Source organism: Octodon degus, unplaced genomic scaffold (genome assembly GCF_000260255.1).
Source record: "Octodon degus isolate 3935 unplaced genomic scaffold, OctDeg1.0 scaffold00081, whole genome shotgun sequence".
Lineage (NCBI taxonomy): Eukaryota > Metazoa > Chordata > Mammalia > Rodentia > Octodontidae > Octodon > Octodon degus.
This window is the reverse complement of record NW_004524657.1, coordinates 1,846,189-1,867,339: the sequence shown is the minus strand read 5'-3', so window position 1 is coordinate 1,867,339 and position 21,151 is coordinate 1,846,189. Positions and strand designations below refer to the sequence as shown.

Below are 21,151 nucleotides of genomic sequence, written 5' to 3'. Positions count from 1 at the left end.
GCTTGGGTTCTGAGGTTGCATTTTGTTCCTTCTCGTCATTTTGTGTAGCACTGTCTTCTGCCCTTTGTTGTAGATCTTTGCTGTAGTTATAACCTTCACATGTACTGAAGTTCAGGTACAGCTCTACAAAGTTTGGACTTATCCAGTTGCGTCTGGTTTTTGTCTGGCTGCTGTGCTCAGCTCCTTCCCGCTGCTGGCCTTGAGGGTGAACCTATTGTGCCCCTGTGGCAAGATGTTCTGCTCCTGGACTAGCTAGGTGGATCTATCCTCTACACTCTCTGCAGGGATTGCAGCTGCAGGGTTACACCTCAGGCATGTATGCCAGGCCTGAGCTGTACCTGGAGGGGGCAAGGTGAAGTAGGGTAAGAAGAAGCTCTCCCACACACTCACTGGACCTGGGCTAAGACTGGGTACGGGGGTTCCCAGAACACCGCAAAATTCCTACTCGCGGTGCAGGGTGCACAGGTGCTGCTGAGTGGAACGGGGCGGCCCAAGGGGGTGGGAGAGGGTCCGGCCCGCGCTGCGCCTCAGCTGAGATTGGTCCCACAGGTGCAAGGTAGCAGGAAGCTCTCCACACACTCACCGGACCTGGGCTAGGACTGGGCCTGGGGGTTCCCGGAACTGGGCAGAAATTCCTACTCGGTGGACGGGGTGGGGGAGGTATGGCGGAGTTATGGGGGATGGCCTGAGGGGGTGGGGGAAGGTCCAGCACACGCTGCGCCTTGGCTGGGACTGGTCCCACTGGCGCAGGGTAGCAGGAAGGTCTCCACACACTCACCGGACCTGGGCTAGGACTGGGTCTCTGGTTGCCTTACTTGTTCTTAACCTTCTAAATCATTTGCACTCAGTGGTTCCCCAGGTTTAAGTCGATAAGAACTCAGTAGTTTTCCAGGTTCAAGTCCATAAGCACCCATTATAGGAGTGTTCACTCTGATTATACAAGGAAAATTTTAAAAATCTTCTATGAGAAAAATAGAAAAACACACATGTATATGCATGTTTCACTGCAGTTCAAACTGTAACAAAAATGAACTCAAAAGAGAATGTAACGAGCTTGGTGTTATGTGCCTCACCATTTCAGTAAAGTTGAACTGGTTACAGATGTTCCTTGAGGTAGTGGGAATGTTTGAGCAACTAAAAAACTGATGTGAAATAGATTGAACATTGAATATACATTTTATATAGCATATCTAATAGTCATGCCATTGCCACATTAACATGCTTATCATGCTTGTATTGACTTATAGTCTAGTAGAAAAATCTAACAGTACATTCTGTGATAAAGTATCATATACAATTTATTGGAATACAGAAAAAGTATTTTTACTTTATTCTTTTATCTGTTTACTGACAGAGCAGGGCTCATTGTTCCTGCCCAAAAGAAATTCTGAGTATTGCTTCTGTAAGCAGAAATAGGGATGGATCACTAAAATATGACATCATCAGCTCTTTGGAGAAGATACACACAAAAGGAAGCACTACACTGAATGGAATTACATGTAGGTTGTTTTAAAAAAAATAATTTGTACAAAGACTTCAAAGATGGTTTAATTACCTATCCACCAACAGCACTAAATGATTCCTTTTTCCCAGAAGCCTCATGAACATATTTTGAAGTTCAGCATGATGCAGTCTTTCTAGCATGAGATGATGTTGCAATTTGCATTTCTGTATCATGCAAAAAAGTCATTTTTCAGGTATTAACTTTTTTTTTTCATTCTGACTTGTATTCATTTGTGTGTTCATTTCAGATATTAGATCTCTGAGGAGTATCAGGCACAATTCTTCCTTTTCTGTTATTTCTTCCATGTTTGTGCTGGAGTTCTCAATTTTTATATAATCCCGTATGTTGTCATCTCATTTTCTACCCAAAACACCAACAGCCATGTTCAGAAAACAAAATTTCATGTCTCTACATTGAGAACATGAGATTACAGGCTCATTAATGATTGTTTATTTTATACTGATGCAGGCATATATGTGACTGCTGAAAATGTAACCATGAAAACTGTATTTTCTGAGCAAAAAGTCATAGTGATTTGTAGTGATTTTTTACACTAACCTAGGTTTATACACTTGAGCTGAGATTATTTTTTTTCCTTAAACTTCAAATGCAGATATAAAAACAACTACTTCATAGTAGCTGAGGCATTTAGCTAAATTGCCTTCTGTTTTGGCTACTTTCTTCTCATTGCTAGGACAAAATTCTGACCCCCAAAATTAAAGTAAATGTTTGTTTAGCTCAGAATTTGAGTTTTCATATTTGGCTAGTTCCAAGGCAGGGTGACACATAGTAAAGGGTAACAGATGGTGGCTAGAAGAAAGCAAAAGCAGCAAGAGCAGAAAGGGAGATGTTATGATTTTGGTAGTCTACAGCAATCAGAAGGTCAAAGCAACACATTTTATTTTATTCATATGGTGCAAAAATGAACACTAAGTTAAAGGCCATTGCAACACAAACATGAAAACTAAAATTTTGATGGTAAAAAAAAACAAACATGTAAATTGTATTGGCTTCAGTAAAACAGAAAAACATGCAACATACAGGAAATGATATAATATACAATAATATTAAGATACAAGCAGGGATCGATTCTCAGCCTTTTGCTAAGATTAAGTGTAGTAATGAAAAACATTTGGTAATCTATAAATTCTGTGAACTTTACTTTGTCAAAAACATATTCACAAGCCTCTAAAAGACATATATCTCAATGTAAAATGTGGCATCAACTTCACAAACATCATTTATTACACACAAGACAGAGTAGATGGACCAAAACTTAAAAATATATAGTGAGGCAAAATTCCAACAATTTACAAAAAAAGTAAGTTTTTTAGTGGCCTATACCTCCCAATTTTTTTTTTTCTCCGAATGCCTTCAGGGCTGTTTTGGCTGGCTTCAGTTGTGGGGATCAAACTACGGCAACCTGAGCCTGACTGCTTTGTTGAAGTAGCCACTTAAAAGAACTGAGCTAAGGGGCAGGGTCCCTATATCTCCCAATTTTAAAGGCAAAACATTAAGCATGCAAAAACTATACTTGAAAGTAAAACCTACATTTTTTTCAATTCACCACATTTAATTAAGACTATGGACTGAGAAGAGACAATAAAAATACAAAATTATGTAAACAGTATTTTCATACTAAACCCTTGCAAACACATAGATATATATGAGTGATTTAGTGAAAATCACAGCATACATACACTTCATGATAGCTCCACTTTATTAATATCAAACATTTTGCACTTTCTTTAGGTCTCCACTACACAAAAAATTTTCACAGGATTTGCAAAATCAGCTTAAATGTATAGTTCTTCTCTAGCAAGGCTTCATGTATTTTACAATGTGTTTGGACCAGCACCTTTCCCACATTACTCCTCTACAGAGGATTTCTGCCTAGTAAGTTCTTTCATACATTTGATAATGTGCAGAACATATCTATTTATCCTATATACAAAGGATTAATCCCCGGTGTGAATGCTCTTGTGTATTTTACACTCACTGTGCTTGCTGAAAATTTGCCCTCATTTGCATACAAATGATTTCTTCCCAATATGAATCCTTTCATGTGTTCACAAATGGTGGTTTGTGCTAAAAGCTTTCCCACATTGCTTACATACAGTGTTTCTCCCCAGTGTGAATCTTTTCATGTCTGTGACAAGAACTGTGTGTGCTAAAAGCTTTTCCACATTGCTTACATACATATGGTTTCCCCTCTGTATGAAGTCTTTCATGTATTTTACAATATCCTTGCGTGGTGAAAGCTTTCCCACAATGTTGACATACATAAGGTTTCTCCCCAGTGTGAATTCTTTCATGTGTTCGACAATGAGTGCTTCTGCTGAAAGCTTTTCCACATTGCTTACATGCATAGGGTTTCTCCCCAGTATGAATTCTTTCATGTATTTTACATGCGCTGTGAGTAAAGAAAGCTTTCCCACACTGCTTACATAAAAAGGGTTTCTTCCCAGTATGAACTCTTTCATGTGCTCTCAAACGATGGTTTGTGATAAAAGCCTTCCCACACTGTTTACATACATAGGGTTTCTCGCCAGTGTGAAGTCTTTCATGCAGTTTAAAACATGCAAGTGTGGTAAAAGATTTCCCACACTGTTTACATACATACGGTTTCTCCCAAGTGTGAGTTTTTTCATGACTCTGACATTGAGTGTTTCTGCTGTTTTTGCTAAAAGCTTTACCACATTCTTTACATACATAAGGTTTCTCCCCAGTGTAAATTCTTTGATGGACTTTATAGTCATGGTATATGTTGAAAGCTTTTCCACACTGTGTACATATATAGGGTTTCTCCCCTGAGTGAGTTCTTTCATGTACTTTACAATCACGGTACCTGTTAAAAGCTTTCCCACATTGTTTACACGCATAGGGTTTCTCCCCACTGTGAGTTCTTTCATGACTTCGACAATGAGTGTTTCTACTGAAAGCTCTCCCACACTGCTTACAAATATATGGTTTCTCCCCAGTGTGAATTCTCGCATGTACTTGACAGTGATGTTTTGTGTTGAAAGCTTTCCCACATTGTTTACATACATAGGGTTTCTCCCCAGTGTGAGTTCTTAAATGACACTGAAAATGACTCTTTTTGCTAAAACCTTTCCCACATTCCTCACATACATAGGGTTTCTCTCCCCTATAATTTGTTTGATAGATCTCAACATTATCGTGTATGTCTGTTTGATTCACGTCCACATTAACATCTGGAGTACAAAGGAGTATTCCTTCATATCGATTCCAACCTTTATATTGATAGCATTTCTGTATCTCTTCATTTCTGTAAAGAAAAAGAAGTCATATTAAAATGATTTAGCAGAACAAGTTCTGTTTTGTTGCCTGATAAGAAATTTTGACAATAAATTAACCGAATACCTGGCAGGATACATTAAAAACATTCCCAAAATAGTATTTACTTGTGAATTTTAAATATGCGTATTTTGAAATAAAATGTTTAGCTTCATTGTTAGCACTTAGTTCATATCATTTTGATATGTTTTCGCCCTATATTCTACCCTATGTCTCCTTACCCTGCTTGTCTTTCCAATCACCAAAAAGTCAGTCTGTCCTTTTGACTATCACCTCTCTCTTTTTTTTTTTGGGGGGGGGGGGAACCGGGGATTGAACTCAGGCCCATTCTACTGAGCTGTCTCCCTCGCCCCTATAACCTCTCTTTTATTTTACTCTCCAATTTACATTTTGGTTTCTCATCTAAAAGAAACCACGTGACATTTCACACTGTGTGGATGAGTTATTTCACTGAACAGTAGGGCAGAAAGACCTATTTCTTCTTGCAAATGGCATATTATTTTGGGGGGGTGCTGATGATAAAGTACATTATCTTTTTCTTTTCAGTACTGGCAATGAAACATAGGTCTTAGCACAAAATCTTCCGCTTCATACTTCTTATTTTGAGAAATTGTTAATGATGACTAAGTTGTTCAGGCTGAAATTCAACTTGCCTTTCTGCAAAATCTGCTTCATAAAATTCTGGCTTTATATGAATGCACAATCACATGGACTTATAAAAAATGTTCCTTATCCATGGACCTAGCAATAGATATTTAAGCTGATTCAATTGCTTACTGGTTATAAAATGACCTTCTTTGACAATGTGCATGCATGCATTTATACAATATGATGATTTTAACTCCTTCAAGAATATACCCAGAATTAAGTATGAATCAACTTTTATTTTATTTTTAAAGAAAACAATAAAAAGTAAAAAGAAGAAAAAAATTAGAAATAAAAAATTTTACTAAACAAAATGATAGGAATTCAACAATGGTTGTTATATCACATATTGTTGTCTTCCAATTAATTGTTTGGATTACCAGATATAAGCATGTGGGGTGGGGCACCTGCAGGGTTAGCTCAGTTGTTTAAGTGCCTGCTCATGCAAACACAGTCAAGCCCAGGGGACTGGGGTTCAATCCCTAGCTCCACATGACTTATCAGACCCACCCTTAAGGCAGCCTGAGCCAGCCAAAAACAATCCTTACCAGATATAAGCATGTAAAATTTGTCAAAAATATTTAAGCACCAGGGAGATGGCTCAGTAGAATAAGCACTTGTCTGGCAAGCGCAAGGGCCTGAGTTCAATCCCTGGTTCTCAAAAAAAAAAAAAAAAAAATGGGGAGCCAGGGAAATGTCTCAGCAGAATACACGCTTCCCTGGCAAGCATAAGGGTCTGAGTTCAATCCCCCATTCCTCAAAAAAATAAAAAAATAGAAAAATAAAAAAAAATTAAGCATTAACTGTTCAATAAGCAGAACGATTATCCAAGTTATACTGTGTATACACATATATATTTTCCCTCTTCTTTCTTTCCTCCATTCTCTCATCTTAGTTGTTACTTCTCTTTGACCAGTTTCTTTCCCTTTCACACTATTATAGCTTTCAGATTTTATTTAGAAATAAAAATTTTCTTTTTACTTACCAACAGAGTAAAAAGAAAACCCACAAGTTGGGAAAAAGTCATAGCTAATTGTCCCTCAGACAAAGGATTCCTATCTAGAAAATATAAAGAACCAAAAAAAATTAACTCCCCCAAATTCAAAGACTCAATCCAAAAATCGGTATCTGAGATGATACATATGTCCCTGATGAAAAAATATAAATGGCAAGTAAGTATATGAAAAAATGTTCAACATCATTAGTCATTCAATAAATGCAAATTAAAACAACATAGATATTTCATCTTACCCCAGAAAAAGATGGCTATCATACAGAAGTCAACCAATAACAAATCATGGAGAGGCTGTAGGCAAAAAGGAACTCTTCTCTACTGTAGGTATGAGTGTAGACAGAAACTACTACTATGCAAATCAGTATGGGGATTCCTCAAAAAGGTAGAATTAAAGATCCCATTCAACCCAGGTTTTCCTCCCCTAGGCATTTTTTCCAAAAAAACCTGAAAACCTCATACCACAGGGATATGTGTGCACCTATGTTTACAGCAGCACAATCTGACATAGCTAAATCTTGAAAACAATCCAAATGCCCATTAATTTAGGAATCTGTAAAAAAGATGTGGAATTTTTATATAATAATGCTATAAAAAGAGATAAACTTGAGGCTTTTATATGTAAATGGATGCAACTAGAGCCCATACTCATCAGTGAAATGAATCAGACCCACATGGGCAAACGCTGGATTAACTTTTAGAGACATTTGTGTACTGGTTATCATAGTGACTGTTCTTAAAATTGCACCAGCTTTCTAAGGAGGTTAAGTCAGTATGAACTCAATTCACAGAAGAATGGCTAGAAAACACATATACTAGCTGTCATTTATTCTTTACTGCCTCAAGATTTACAATTTTTGGATTTTGTATGTTATATTCAATGTAGACAGGGTTCTTAAAGACAATTTAGTTATTTTTCTTTTCATGTATATCTATATGCAATACTTAAATGTAGTTTCATAATTTTCATGATTCAATTGTGAGATTATACATACTAAAGCTGCATACATCTTTGGAGAATATTTTTGACATTAAGTTAGACTTTGTTTCATTTCTTTGGCTCACACACTGCCTCTTGAGGAACATTCTTTTTCCTTGACAGTACAAATTACCTTAGATTTCTGGAGTAATTTTTGTGTTCTTTTCCAACTTTCTGGATATCCCAAGCTCTTCCTGAATTGTATACACAGAAATATAAGGACTTATTATATTTATACATAAAAATTAATAAATTTCAGTTATATTCAGAACTGAGATATTCTTCAAAAAATTTTCACATTTTTTGTAATGAAACAGCAATGATGAGCAACAGATATCATCTGATAACATAAGTGAGAAACAGATGTCATCCTTACCTATATCAGCTAAGTTTCTAAAGGTTTCCTTCATCACATCTTTGTAGATCTTCCTTTGGAATGGACTCAGCAAAGCCCACTCCTCATTGGTGAATTTAACAGCCACATCATCAAAGGTCACGGACACCTAAATGATTATATATATATATATATATATATATATATATATATATTGCTCTATTTGTAATCCCAGCACTCAGAAGGTTGAGGCAAGAGGATTTCCATGAGTTCAAGATCAGTATGGGCTACAAGGTTAGCTCAAGGCTAGACTACACTACATAGAGAAAGGACCTGTTTCAATGAAGTAAAAAAAGAACAGCTGAAGAAAGGTTGAATTCTTCAAATGTTAATTCCATGTGTTAGACATCAACATCATGTATAAACACATTTTGTTCAGACAGCAGTTCTAATGCAATATTTCAACTCACTGCTAATGCATTAGCAGATCAAGGGCACTGGTTCCCTTGCTGAGTTACATCAAGGGTATCTGTACGATGGCGCCAAAACAGAGCTCACAGTGAGAAACTAAAAGTCCACCACCCATCTGGGGAGATAGCTCAACACCATAAGCACCTGCCTGGCAAGCGTAAGGCCCTGAGTTCAATTCCTGGAAAAACAACAACAACAAAAAAGACTACCACCCACAAAATACTGGGGCAGATGAATATCTAATGAATCACTTTGATAGACCATACATAATGTCTTTCTTCAAATCTCATTATTTATGGCACTGAGTTCTTCTTTCTCTGATGTACTTAAGGAGCATTTTGAAACTTGAATCTGGCATCACAGAAATATAACTGAAAATAATATATATATATTAAAATACTCATATATATATATATAGACACACTCATTATTGGAACAAGTCTGTAACCAATGAAAACAAAGGCTGCAATTTACCTTACAGCTCAATGCTACCAAGTGATCACCTAGCACTCAAATATAAGAAATTCCAGGATTGTAAGAGGGGAAGAACGAAATGTACCATATGCATTGAAAACATATCACAGAGTAATTAGGCACAAAAGGAAAATTTACACCAGGTGTGTTGGTAGTGGTGGACACATATTGGGAAAACAAAACGAGAACAAGTAAGTACCCTAATGATGCACCTCAAGCTTCTAGAAAAAGAGCAAAACAAGCCCAAATCCCAAAGATGGGAGGAAATCATAAAGATTAGAGCAGAAATTAATGCAATCGAGACAAAGTATACAAAGAATTAATGAATAAAAAAATGAGTCTTTGAAAGATTACATAAAATTGATAAACCCCTAGCTAATCTCATCAAAAAGAGAAAAGAAAAAACTCAAATTCAAGCAATAAGGAATGAAAAGGGTGAAATTACTACAGACCCTGTGGAAATTCATAAGATCATCACTTACTACTTTGAAAATCTTTACACTCATGGAACCGAGGACACAGAAGAAATGGAGAGTCCTAGGCAGGTACAAATTATCATAATTCAATCAAAAAAATATAAACACTCTGAATAACCCAATTACCACCCAACGAAATTGACTATGTAATAAAAAATTATAGACAAAGAAAAACCCAGGTCTGGATGGATTCACAGCTGTATTCTACAAGAAATTTAGAGAAGATTTAATCCTAATACTCTTCAAAGTCTTCAATGAAAATGAAAAGGAGGCAACACTCCCAAAATTATTTCTGGGGGCAAGTATTACACTGTAAAGGGTTAATAGAATTTTGTGCCTTAATTATAAAAAATTATAAAAACCCCTTGTGCTTCCTGTTATCTGCTCTAAGAAATGTGTTCTCCCTTTCAGCTCAAGGCTGTTCAACAATAAATAACTGTTTCTTGTCAAGGCAGCAAGCTAACACAGACTCCCTCCCCAACCATCTTCTGCAACATAGTCAGCTTAAGATATACCTTACAAAAATATGCACTTATCACTAAGCTGTGAAAGACCTTTTAGTTATAAACAGTTTACAGCTGTGTCAAATGAATGCAGTTTCTGTTGTTCTATACTAGACAACAAGTTTGCTTACCAAACTGGATGTGATTTCTGTTATAAATACCCCCTTGCTACCTACGTTCGGGGACGATCAGCCTTCTCCTGTGAGAAAAGTGGCTGACGGACCTGAGCTCAGTAAATAAAAGGCTCTATTCAAATTTCTACCTGGCTGATCTGTTTCCTATGCAGAGTTGACCCATAACATTTGGGGGCTCATCCGGGATTCCCTTCATTGGGGATCAATTATAGGAACTTATAATTGATAAAATGGTCTTTGGAAACCATTTCCCCAGGGGAAATTTCTGGCCCTGGGACAGTGTCCAAAAACTCAAAAATCATACCATTCGGAATGACTAGACCGAGCCATCTGAAAGATCTTGCTGGTAAGACATCTGTGTCTGTTCTGTCGGGGCGCCCCCTCTGAGAGTCCTAAGAGGTGCTGGACGCAGCGATAGCCTCTGGACTCGACTCCTTTCCATGACGATGGGTTGGAGTCTTAGGTCTGTTTCTGTTTCGTTTTTGTGTGTTTCGGTCGATTGTCATTTGTCTGTCTGATAACGATGGGTCAGTCTGCTTCTGCTTCTGTGTCGCCTTTGCAATGTATTCTTGATCATTTCCAGGAATTCCGATGGTGAGCTGCTGACTACGGAGACTTTGTCTCCCCCGGGGACTCTCCGCACTTTGTGCGAACTGGAGTGGCCCCACCTATCGGAGTCTGTATGGCTTCCGGAGGGCTCTTTTAATATCTTTCTTGCTTATCAGGTCCGTAGGGTCATATATAAAAAGCCGGGACATCCTGATCAAGTCCCATATATTCAAACATAGATAGATTTATTACACGACCCTCCAAAGTGGATAAAAACCTGTCGCCATGTGTGGGCATCACGCCAATGTGCCTCTGGTACGGTGGTGCTGGCCGCCACTCCAGAAAAGGATCCTCAGAGTCCGAAAAGGCCACCTGTGCTGCCCCCAACATCTGAATCTCCGACTCCCCCTCCTTACCCTAAGCTGTCCCGTCTTCCCCTTAACCTTTCAGCTAGCCCCGACTCCTCCACTCCTCTGAGTCCACTGCATACCCATAGCGAACTGCCCTTTTCTCAGCCCCTGCCATCTGACCCTGATCGTTTTCCCACCTCAGCACCAGCCTTAGTACTTCCTCTCCATGAACAATTGGGTGGAGATGACCGCCCTTTCATGGCTTATGTCCCCTTCTCGACTAGTGATTTATATAACTGAAAAAAACCAGAACCCCTCTTTCTCTCAGAATCCTCAAGGGCTTGTATCTCTTCTGGAATCTGTTTTCTTCACCCATCAGCCCACTTGGGATGATTGCCAACAGCTTTTACAGACCCTTTTTACATCTAAAGAGCGAGAGCAAATCCGGGGGTGTGGATGAAAATTAATTTTGGGCCCAGATGGCCAACCAGCTTCAGATCCTGTACGACTGGAGGAGTCCTTCCCTTTGACTCGTCCTAACTGGGATTCTAATTCCCATAGAGGTAAGGAGGCTCTCAGTCAGTATTGCCAGCTTCTTTTAGGGGCAATCAGGGCGGCGGCTAGAAAGCCTACTAATTTGTCTAAAATTACAGAGGTCAGTCAGGGACCTGATGAGTCTCCGGTGGCATTCTTAGAGCACCTCCAAGAGGCCTATCGGATATATTCACTGATAGATCCTAAAGCCCCTGAGAATCGCCGCGCTATGAATATTGCCTTTGTATCTCAGTCGGCCCCAGACATTAGAAAGAAATTGCAGAAGATTGAAGGATTTGAAGGAAAAGCTCTTACAGAGCTGGTGGAGATAGCTCAGCGAGTTTTTAATAACAGGGAAGACCCTAGGGAGCTAAATAAGAGGATGGAAAAGGTTCTGATTGCCATGGGGTAAAAGGACTCAAAAGTTTAAAAAAAGGATCCAAAAAATAAAAAATAAAAAAAAAAGATGCCGCTTAAAAAAAACGAGTGTGCCTATTGCAAGGAAAAAGGACATTAAAAACATAAATGTCAAAAAAAAAAAAAAAAAGCCTGCTCAGGTCTTGATGCAGGAAAAGGAAGTCTAAAGAGGCCAGGGCTCTGAATCTGGCCCCCAGGAGCCCATGGTCACCTTAGAGGTAGGGGGCCAATCTATTGACTTTCTGGTAGACACTGGAGCTACTTACTCTGTCCTGCAACAACCTGCGGGGCCCCTATCAGAAAAAAGGACACGTATACAAGGAGCCACTAGAAAGACTAAGTCATACCCTTGGACCCAGGCCCATATAGGAAACCTGGGAACAAAACAGATGACTCACTCTTTCCTAGTTATGCCAGAATGCCCGTATGCTTGATTGGTCATGACTTACTCCATAAATTACAAGCGCAAATCTCCTTCCAAGAAAACTCTATAGAGATTTCACTTGGAAAAGAAGATCCTTTACGTTCTGCCATTCTATACACCTGCCCTTTGACTGAAAAACATTTGTTGCTGGCAGGTGAGGAACCCAAAGAGATCTCCTCTGACTTGCTTGTAAAATGGACATCTAAAATACCTGGGGTATGTGCTGAAAATAACCCCCCTGATCTGGCTGCCCATCAGCCACAAGTAGTGATCTCTCTTTTATCTGGGGCATCTCCTGTTCGTGTCCGCCAATACCCCTTGAACCTACAGGCCAGGTTAGGAATAAGTGTCCATATACAGAGACTCAAAAAGGAGGGCATTCTGGTTCCCTATAAGTCTGCTTAAAACACACCCCTGTTGCCAGTCCAGAAGCCTGGAACCACAGACTACAGACCAGTCCAGGATTTATGGAAAGTAAACCATAGAGTGGAAACTATCCACTCCACGGTGCCCAACCATATACACTTCTGAGTCTGCTGCCCCTGGACCGAGTCTTCTACACAGTCCTGGACTTAAAGGATGCTTTCTTCACTATCCCATTGGCTCCGGTAAGTCAATCCATTTTTGCTTTTGAATGGGTGGACCCCCAGATGGGAGAAAATGGCCAATTAACCTGGACCAGATTACCTCAGGGCTATAAAAACTCACCAACCCTGTTTGATGAGGCACTGAGCAGAGACTTGCTAAATTTTCGGGGAAAATATCCCCAAGTAACTGTGTTACAATACGTTGATGACATATTGTTGGCCTCTAACACCTATGACTTGTGTAGAGAGGCAACTGAGGACCTGCTGCGAGAATTGGATAAAATGGGCTACAGAGTCTCTGCCAAAAAGGCTCAGCTTTGCTTATCTCAGGTAACATATTTGGGCTATAGACTGCAGGAAGGACAACGAACTCTGTCTAATAAACGGATTGAAGCTATATTAAAAATCCCTGTCCCTACCACCAAATGACAGGTAAGAGAATTTCTGGGGCTCCTTGGATATTGCGGGTTTTGGATCATAGGATTTGCTAAAATTGCCCAGCCTCTATATGCCAGTACTGGTGGGGACCAAAAAAAAAAAACTCTTTTGGGGTAAATCTAAACAAGAGGCTTTTGAGGCTCTAAAAAAAGCCCTTGCTTCAGCTCCTGCCTTGGCTCTGCCTGATCTGACAAAACCATTCCAGCTCCATGTACATGAAAGCAAGGGCGTTGCTAAAGGGGTCCTAACCCAATACTTGGGGCCCTAGAAAAGACCTATAGCATACCTGTCTAAGAGACTGGACCCCACTGCAGCAGGTTGACCAAACTGCCTGTGAGCCAGAGCCACCACCATCATTTTGACAAAGGAAGCTACTAAGCTCATGTTTGGCCAAGAGCTCCAAATTGTGGCTCCTTACACAGTTGACAGCCTTCTTAAAAGCCCTCCTAAAAGATGGCTCTCAAATGCACGGATTGTACAATATCAAGCTTTGCTCTTAGACTCAGCCCGTATTAAGTTCTTGTCCACTACAGCCTTAAACCCAGCCACCTTGTTACCAGATGATGATCCTGAGGCCCCACTCCATGACTGTATTGAGGTACTTGATACAAAAACAAGCCTGAGAGAGGACCTCACAGACATTCCTATGGACGATCCTGATGCTACCTTGTACACCGATGGAAGCAGTTTTGTCCTAAATGGGGTACGTTATGCTGGGGCAGCAGTGGTCACAAAAGACCAAGTAATCTGGGCCCAAGCCTTGGGACATGGGACATCTGCCCAACAGGCAGAGCTCACTGCCTTAACCCAGGCCCTCTGCTGGGGACAAAATAAGCAGGTGAACATCTACACTGACAGCAGGTATGCTTTTGCTACCCCTCATGTACATGGAGCTATCAAAAACGAGGTCACCACAGGTGGACATAAGATCAAAAATGCCCAAGAGATCCTAGACTTGCTTACAGCTGTGTGGCTCCCCAAAAAGGTGGCAGTTATCCATTGCTAGGGACACCAGAAGGTAAACTCTCCAGTGGCTCAAAAAAATGCTCTGGCAGATGCCACAGCCAAGAAAGTGGCACAAAAACCAGTGGGGCCACTCAGGGCACTCTTGCCTGTTCTGCCACCCAGAGTGCTGGATCAGCCCACTTACTCTGATACAGATCTTTTGTTGGCTAAAAGCTTAAAAACCACGCCAACACAGGATGGCTGGCAAATGCTGCCAGACAGCAGGATTCTCCTTCCTGAGGCACTAGGCCGAGAGCTTATTCAGCGGATACACCAAGGGACTAACTTGGGAGAAAATAAATTGGCTAAATTGTTGCAAAAATCCTACTTCATACCCAACCTGAATCAAATGACGTAAGGAAACCAGCCAAAGGTGTCTCCGCTGTGCCCAGGTAAACCCCAGCAAGATTACTTCTAAACCTGGACAGCATGCTCAGAGATATGTCTCCTGGGAAACACTAAAAAATTGATTTCACTAAAATGGGTCCAGAAAAAGGAGGATATCGCTACCTCCTTGTTTTAGTGGATACCTTTACTGGATGGACAGAGGCCTATGCCACCCGATCAGAGTCAGCTCTGATAATGACAAAAAAGTTATTGGCAGAGATTATTCCCAGATTTGGCCTGCCCATTACTATGGGGTCCGACAATGGTCTGGCTTTTACAGCTCGGGTTACTAAAAGTCTGTCCCAGGCCCTAAAATTAAAATAAAAGCTACATTATACATATAGGCCTCAGAGTTCAGGTCAGGTAAAAAAAAATAAATCATACTCTAAAAGAAACCATTTCAAAACTAGGGTTAAAAACTGGCAAAAACTGGGTGAGTCTCCTTCCTTTTGCTTTATTACGAGCCCGCTGTACTCCCTATGTACACGGGATCACTCCCTTTAAATCTATATATGGTCGGGCACCTCCCTTAATCCCTAAACTGGGGGAGGAAATCCTGACATCCATTTCTAATCAAGACCTTGTTAAGTCCTTATAGGCTCTACAGTTTACTCTACAGGCTACACACTCCCTCTTCCGCCGTCAACATTCAAGACCAGAACAACTTGACAGTCCACTGACTGCAGAACCTGGCTCTCTGGTGTGGATAAAAAAGCGGGATCCATCCACATTAGGACCTCGCTGGGTAGGACCTTAAATCAAAAAGATGCCCGATCCGCTCAAGGTCAAATTAGTACGCCAGGATACAGGCCTGGCCTAACTTTCTTTTCAGTTATTATACATTATGTAATCTCTAAATTTCATGCGCTGTCAGCCATACCTGCTGTGTCTGTAATTAATTCCCATGATAACATATGGATAAAGATGACAAACACTCTTACTTTGTCAACTTTCTGCTTGGAACAAACCTTAAATCTTTAATATGTTCTGGGTTCATGCCTAAGACCAGTGTGCAAGCCTGCAGAAGGTTTTAGAAATTTAATCTTTTTAAAACACATTTCTAATCCTGCCCCATATTATGACTTGGCTAATTGGGGACCTGTCTCACGTGATATACCACCTGGTGCCCTACATTTTGTTACCCCAAAGACTGTAGTTACTTTCAATAAAACTTGTGTGCAATTTGTAAACTGTACTAAAAAAAGTTGTCACCGATTATCAGGGTTTCTAAATTGTTCTAGTCTTATAAAGTATCCACATATAACTGATAATATCTTATTACCCACTGGATGGTTTTTCACATGCAATGGACATACTTTTAACTATATCCCAGCTTATCTGGATGGAATCTCCTGTTGTTTAAGCAGGCTGACTGTAATTCTTCCATCTCAAGATGATTTGATGCTACCCCATTCAAAAACATCATCACCCTGCAAGAGGAGAGAAGTTTCTAACATCCCTCTCCCTCCTGACTATAATGATAAAGTCACTTTCCTGTCTGATGCAGAAGCCTATGCTATGATACTCAGTGTTGTTAAAAACCTATACTTCGGTAAAATAACAAAAAAACATGTGAAACAATTAGGTTATAATGTGGCCAAAGCTCTTAATGCCACTTCAACAGCCATCGCCCTACTCAATGCAGAACAAAAAAAACATAGACAAGCTATATTAAACAATCAGGCTGCTATAGATTACTTACTATTGTTTCACCATCAAGGATGTAAAAAAATAAAAAACATGTGCTGTTTTAACTTATCAGATAACAGCCATCAGACACAAAATCAAATAAACATACTAAAAAATTAGCTCAAGATATCCGTCAAGATAATAACGGGGGGGGGGTTATTTTCAATATCCCCCTGGATAAATAATCTGATAACTGCTCTGATTTGGCCCGTGATCATATTTCCTCTGGTCCTGCTCATTGGCTCTTGTATAATAAACTGTTTGACTACATATATATGACAAAAAATCCGGACAATTAAGTTAATGGTGTTGAGATCTAAAAATGAGCCTCTCACACCCCTAGGCAACTCAAGTTATGAGTTTTAGATAAATCAAAGATTTGATTCCCAGATAAAAACCAGTGGGGAATGTAAAGGGTTAATAGAGTTTTGTGCCTTAATTATAAAAATTATAAAAGCCCCTTGTGCTTCCTGTTATCTACTCTAAGAAATGTGTTCTCCCTTTCGGCTCAAGGCTGTTCAACAATAAATAACTGTTTCTTTTTTTTTTTTTTTTTTACATTTTATTTATTTATGTGTATGTGTGTGTGTGGCCAGCTCAGCCCACCAGGGGGCGGGGCTGGCTGGCATGTGGTGCTGGGGGATTGAACCGTGGTCCCTGTACTTTGCTAAGCTTGTTCTAAGTAGGTGCTTTAGGCCACTGAGCCATCTCACCAGCCCAATAACTGTTTCTTGTCAAGGCTGCAAGCTAACATAGACTCCCTCCCCAACCATCTTCTGCAACATAGTCAGCTTAAGATATACCTTACAAAAATATGCACTTATCACTAAGCTGTAAAAGACCTTTTAGTTATAAACAGTTTACAGCTGTGTCAAATGAATGCAGTTTCTGTTGTTCTATACTAGATAACAAGTTTGCTTACCAAACTGGATGTGATTTGTTATAAATACCCCCTTGCTACCTACGTTCGGGGACGATCAGCCTACTCCTGCGAGAAAAGTGGCTGATGGACCTGAGCTCAGTAAATAAAAGGCTCTATTCAAATTTCTATCTGGCTGATCTGGCTCCTACGCAGAGTTGACCCATAACAACACTTATACCAAAACTGGAGAAAGATTCAAACAAAAAAGACAACTACAAAACAATCTCCCTCATGAACATAGACACAAAATTTAACCTAGTGTTCATAAAAGCTAATGGGTAGAAACAACTGCAATGCTCATAAATTGATGAAAAACCAAAAACCTGAAGCTTTTCCTAATAATATTCATTCATAAATAGAATTTTTGGATAAATGCTATAATACCCTACAAACATCATGCAGAAAAGAGGCAGAGACAATGAATTATCCACTTATACAAAATGGCCAATATATCAAAGTGTGTAGAGTATACATTAGATTAGCCACTTACATGGCTCGGGAAAATGGAAGAAATAAGGTGACTGGGTTTCTTTAGGAGCAAAATACCATGTTCTAGACTAGTCTGTTGACTACGCTTTAAAGAAAATGTATCAAACAGTAAATTATACTTCAGGAAAGCTGGCAATCTCTACTTAATGATAAATGCACAAAGACTTTGGAGGACTGCAGTGGTTGATACATTGTGTCAACTTGAGAAGTTTAGAAGTTTAATTAAGTGACTCAGCAGGGAGCCAAGAGTCTAAGTTTGTAAACATCCTCATTCTGGGCAAGAGGAGGGCATGGACGTTGTGTGAGATCTACACCTCAAGCCCCAGGGTAGTTTGTTTACAATATGAGGAGAAGAGAGAAGCTTGCTAAAAGCCACAGGTGCGCCTTTTGCTCCTCAATGTTTTCTGCCATGAACTTCTGCTCTCTGCCATGTGCCACTCTGCTGAGTCAGCCGAGTATAGAGTGAAACACCCACAACAGCTAAATAAACCTTTCCTTCCTTCGTTTTGAGTGTCAGGTTATTTGTCCCAGCAACAAGTAAAAAGTAACCAAGTCAAGGACTGTTTGCAGTGCAACTAATAATGAAAGGGAAAAGGTAGGAGAGAAGGATTGGGATTTGCAAGAGAGGTAAATGAAAAAGGAAGGTTTATAAGAATATTAAATGAAAGCAAAGAGGAATAAAAGAAGTTGGGGAGCTTTTTAAAAGTGACAGAGAAAAAGCAAAGAAAGAATGAGAAGAGGGAATAAAAGGAAATAATATAGCAGGGAGGGAGAGTTGAAAAGACACAACAAATAAATGGGAAAAAAAGGAAGAGAGTTCATGGTGCTCCAGTTTACAGTAATACACAATTCAAAATATCTCGGTGAGAGGTGGACAGGAAAGGCCTTCTTCCTCTTGTTCTTCTGATCTTTTCCCCAGAAGATAAAAGTGACAGGACTGCTGACATTATTATTGACATTATTATGTCAGACTCTGCAGTCTCCTTAGGGTGATCTTAGAATTGGAGCTGGAAATGGCTGACATAGGGAAAGTCAGAGCTTGCCAAATACATTGACAATAAATTGTATCCACAGAGAAGGCAATCTGCCATCCATCTCGGCAACAGGAGATGATAAAGGTAGCAGATAAAATGCAGACATGGGTGAAAACAATGATGACTAAGCAACTGATGACACAAGCATGATGGGTAGGATTTCTGCTCTGTACCATAGCCCCTCTCCTGATGGAAACTGTGGCAGGGAAAAGCTTGGATAACATGAGCCTCAAACAAAACAATAGAAACATACTATTGTCAACATTTTTCTGTTAACTGAACATATCCCAGGATGAAGCCACAAAGCAGACACTATCACAGAGGCTAAAATGCATATGGTAACCCCATCAGGCCAAAAGAGAAATACTGGGCAGAGCCCATAACTCTTAAACAAGAATTGAGTGTAGTAAAGGAGAAAGAACAAAAACATCTGGTGAACCCAGGAGGAATGGAATACTACATTGTAGCCACATTAATATGCAATTTAATGCTAAACTACATTACTAGTTCACTTGTGTGGTTTTGTTGTGAAATTTATAGTTTTTATTTTCTAATGTAGTTCAGGCTAGTCTTCAACCCACAAGGTATCAAGGCCAGGCTCAAAACTTAAAGCTGTTCTCCTGCATGTGAGTCCAAGTGCTGGAATTCCAGGCATGAATCTCTATACTTAACCCTAACCCAAATCCAAACTTTCTGGTTCATTATGAATAACATTTTTCTTTTTCTTTTTCTTTTTTTTTTTTGTGGGGGGATGATACCAGATATAAAACTCGACCTTGCACTTGCCAGGCAAGCATTTATTCCACTGATCAATCTCCCTGGCCCCTCATTATAAGTAAAAATATTAAAGAGAGTTGTCATTAATAGATTCTCAGGTGCAAGAATGTCTCCATATTATGGGAATATAATCAACATTGTAGGGAGTGATCTACATTTTCAAAAATATATTTAATTAGAACTTTGAGCTTTGGAAATTTTTTTGCAAATACTTCTAAACTAAAATTCTAAACTAAAAATTTGCAAATTTTTTTTGCAAATACTTCTTCACTCTTGCAAGTAGTGAACTAGATGTCCCAAACTGTTTCCCCACTCGCTCCATGTCCATATGTAGTTTTGTTAAAGACTATGCCTCCTCCCAGGTCATTGTAAGGCAAGTACATTATTAATCCAGAAATGACCTCACATACCTCTAATCATTATTATAACCAAATATAAAAATTATCACAAATTATACCCAAAAATATTCTAAAGTCTGAAAATTTTCCAAAATGATAACACTTACAAATAAAATTGAAGAATGTGATATGAGCATTGGGAAGAAAATGTACAGACTTTGACTTGATAATATAATCTGCTGTGGACTGATGAAATTATTTGCTTAATACAACCGTATCTATAATATCAGTACAACAATATGAATATGAAAAACATCCATGAGGGTCAGCGAGATAGCTCAGCGGACTAAGCACCTGCTTAGGCAAACACAGGGACTGGGGTTTGATCCCAGTACCACATTCCATGCCAGCCCCACACCTAGGGTGTGCTGAGCCGGAAATGGAGTCCCAGCATGGTGGCACATGCCTGTAATCCCAGCCACTGGGGAGGCTGAAAACAGGAAAACAGGAGGATCACCACGAGTCTAAACTGCATAGTGAGGCCCTATCATAGTGAGGCCCTATACAAAAAAAAGAAAAAAAAAAACAGGGTCTGGGGAGATGGCTCAGTAGAATAAGCACTTGCCTGGCAAGTGCAAGGGCCTGAGTTCAATCCCCAGTTCTGCCAAAAAAAAAAAAAAAAAAAAAAAAGCCATGAGATTCTCTTCTAAAACCCAAAGGCTACTCACTTTTTTAAAAATTCCAAACAAAAAGATAGCTATTCTCCCAAATTATTTAGAAAATACTTCAGTTATACACATTTATGCCTCAAATTCAGACATGTATGCACAGTAAACCTCAAAAAAAAAAAATTACAGGCCTCTCCCATTGCCATCTGCACAGCCTCTGCTACCCCATCGAACAGTGAAGTGCAACCGCTGCCATTGTGATCACTGCCATTGCAACTCAGGCGAATCACACTGGAAGGCTTGGAGAATGGCCTCTCCCCTCGCTGCTGCCATGACTGAGGTGAACGTCACACGAAGGTTTAGAGATCAGTGGGAAGGCTAGTGACACAGTAGGATCCCAACTAGCGTGCAAAAGATGGGATAAGTGACATGAGTGTCATGGAATTCCAAAGCAACAATGACACATACAGCCAACAAGTGGTTAGTTAGGTGAGCCAATGTTATGCTTGGGGACAAAGATACAGAAAATAGACACAAGGAGGTGACACATCCCCTTTTCTCATTTTTTTTTTTCATTTCTCTTTCCCAGTATTTATTCTTTTTCCCATAATTTTATTGAGAAACAAATAGCAATGAGACAGTTTCAAACCAAATTGGTAGGACAGTTTCAATAATTAACACATTGCATACATT

At 39.6% G+C, this 21,151-nt stretch overlaps 1 protein-coding gene across 1 annotated transcript in view; it reads right to left on the bottom strand.

The window, feature by feature from the left end:
* Window positions 1-3,371: 3,371 nt before the first annotated feature.
* Window positions 3,372-21,151, bottom strand: part of LOC101584957 (zinc finger protein 709-like) — a 43,026-nt gene continuing 25,246 nt past the window's right edge. Inside the window, 4 exon segments of the mRNA XM_023721252.1 lie at window positions 3,372-3,625; window positions 3,627-4,793; window positions 7,592-7,652; window positions 7,835-7,961. Of these exon segments, the coding sequence (XP_023577020.1) occupies window positions 3,574-3,625; window positions 3,627-4,793; window positions 7,592-7,652; window positions 7,835-7,961 (1,407 nt within the window). The 3' untranslated portion in view covers window positions 3,372-3,573.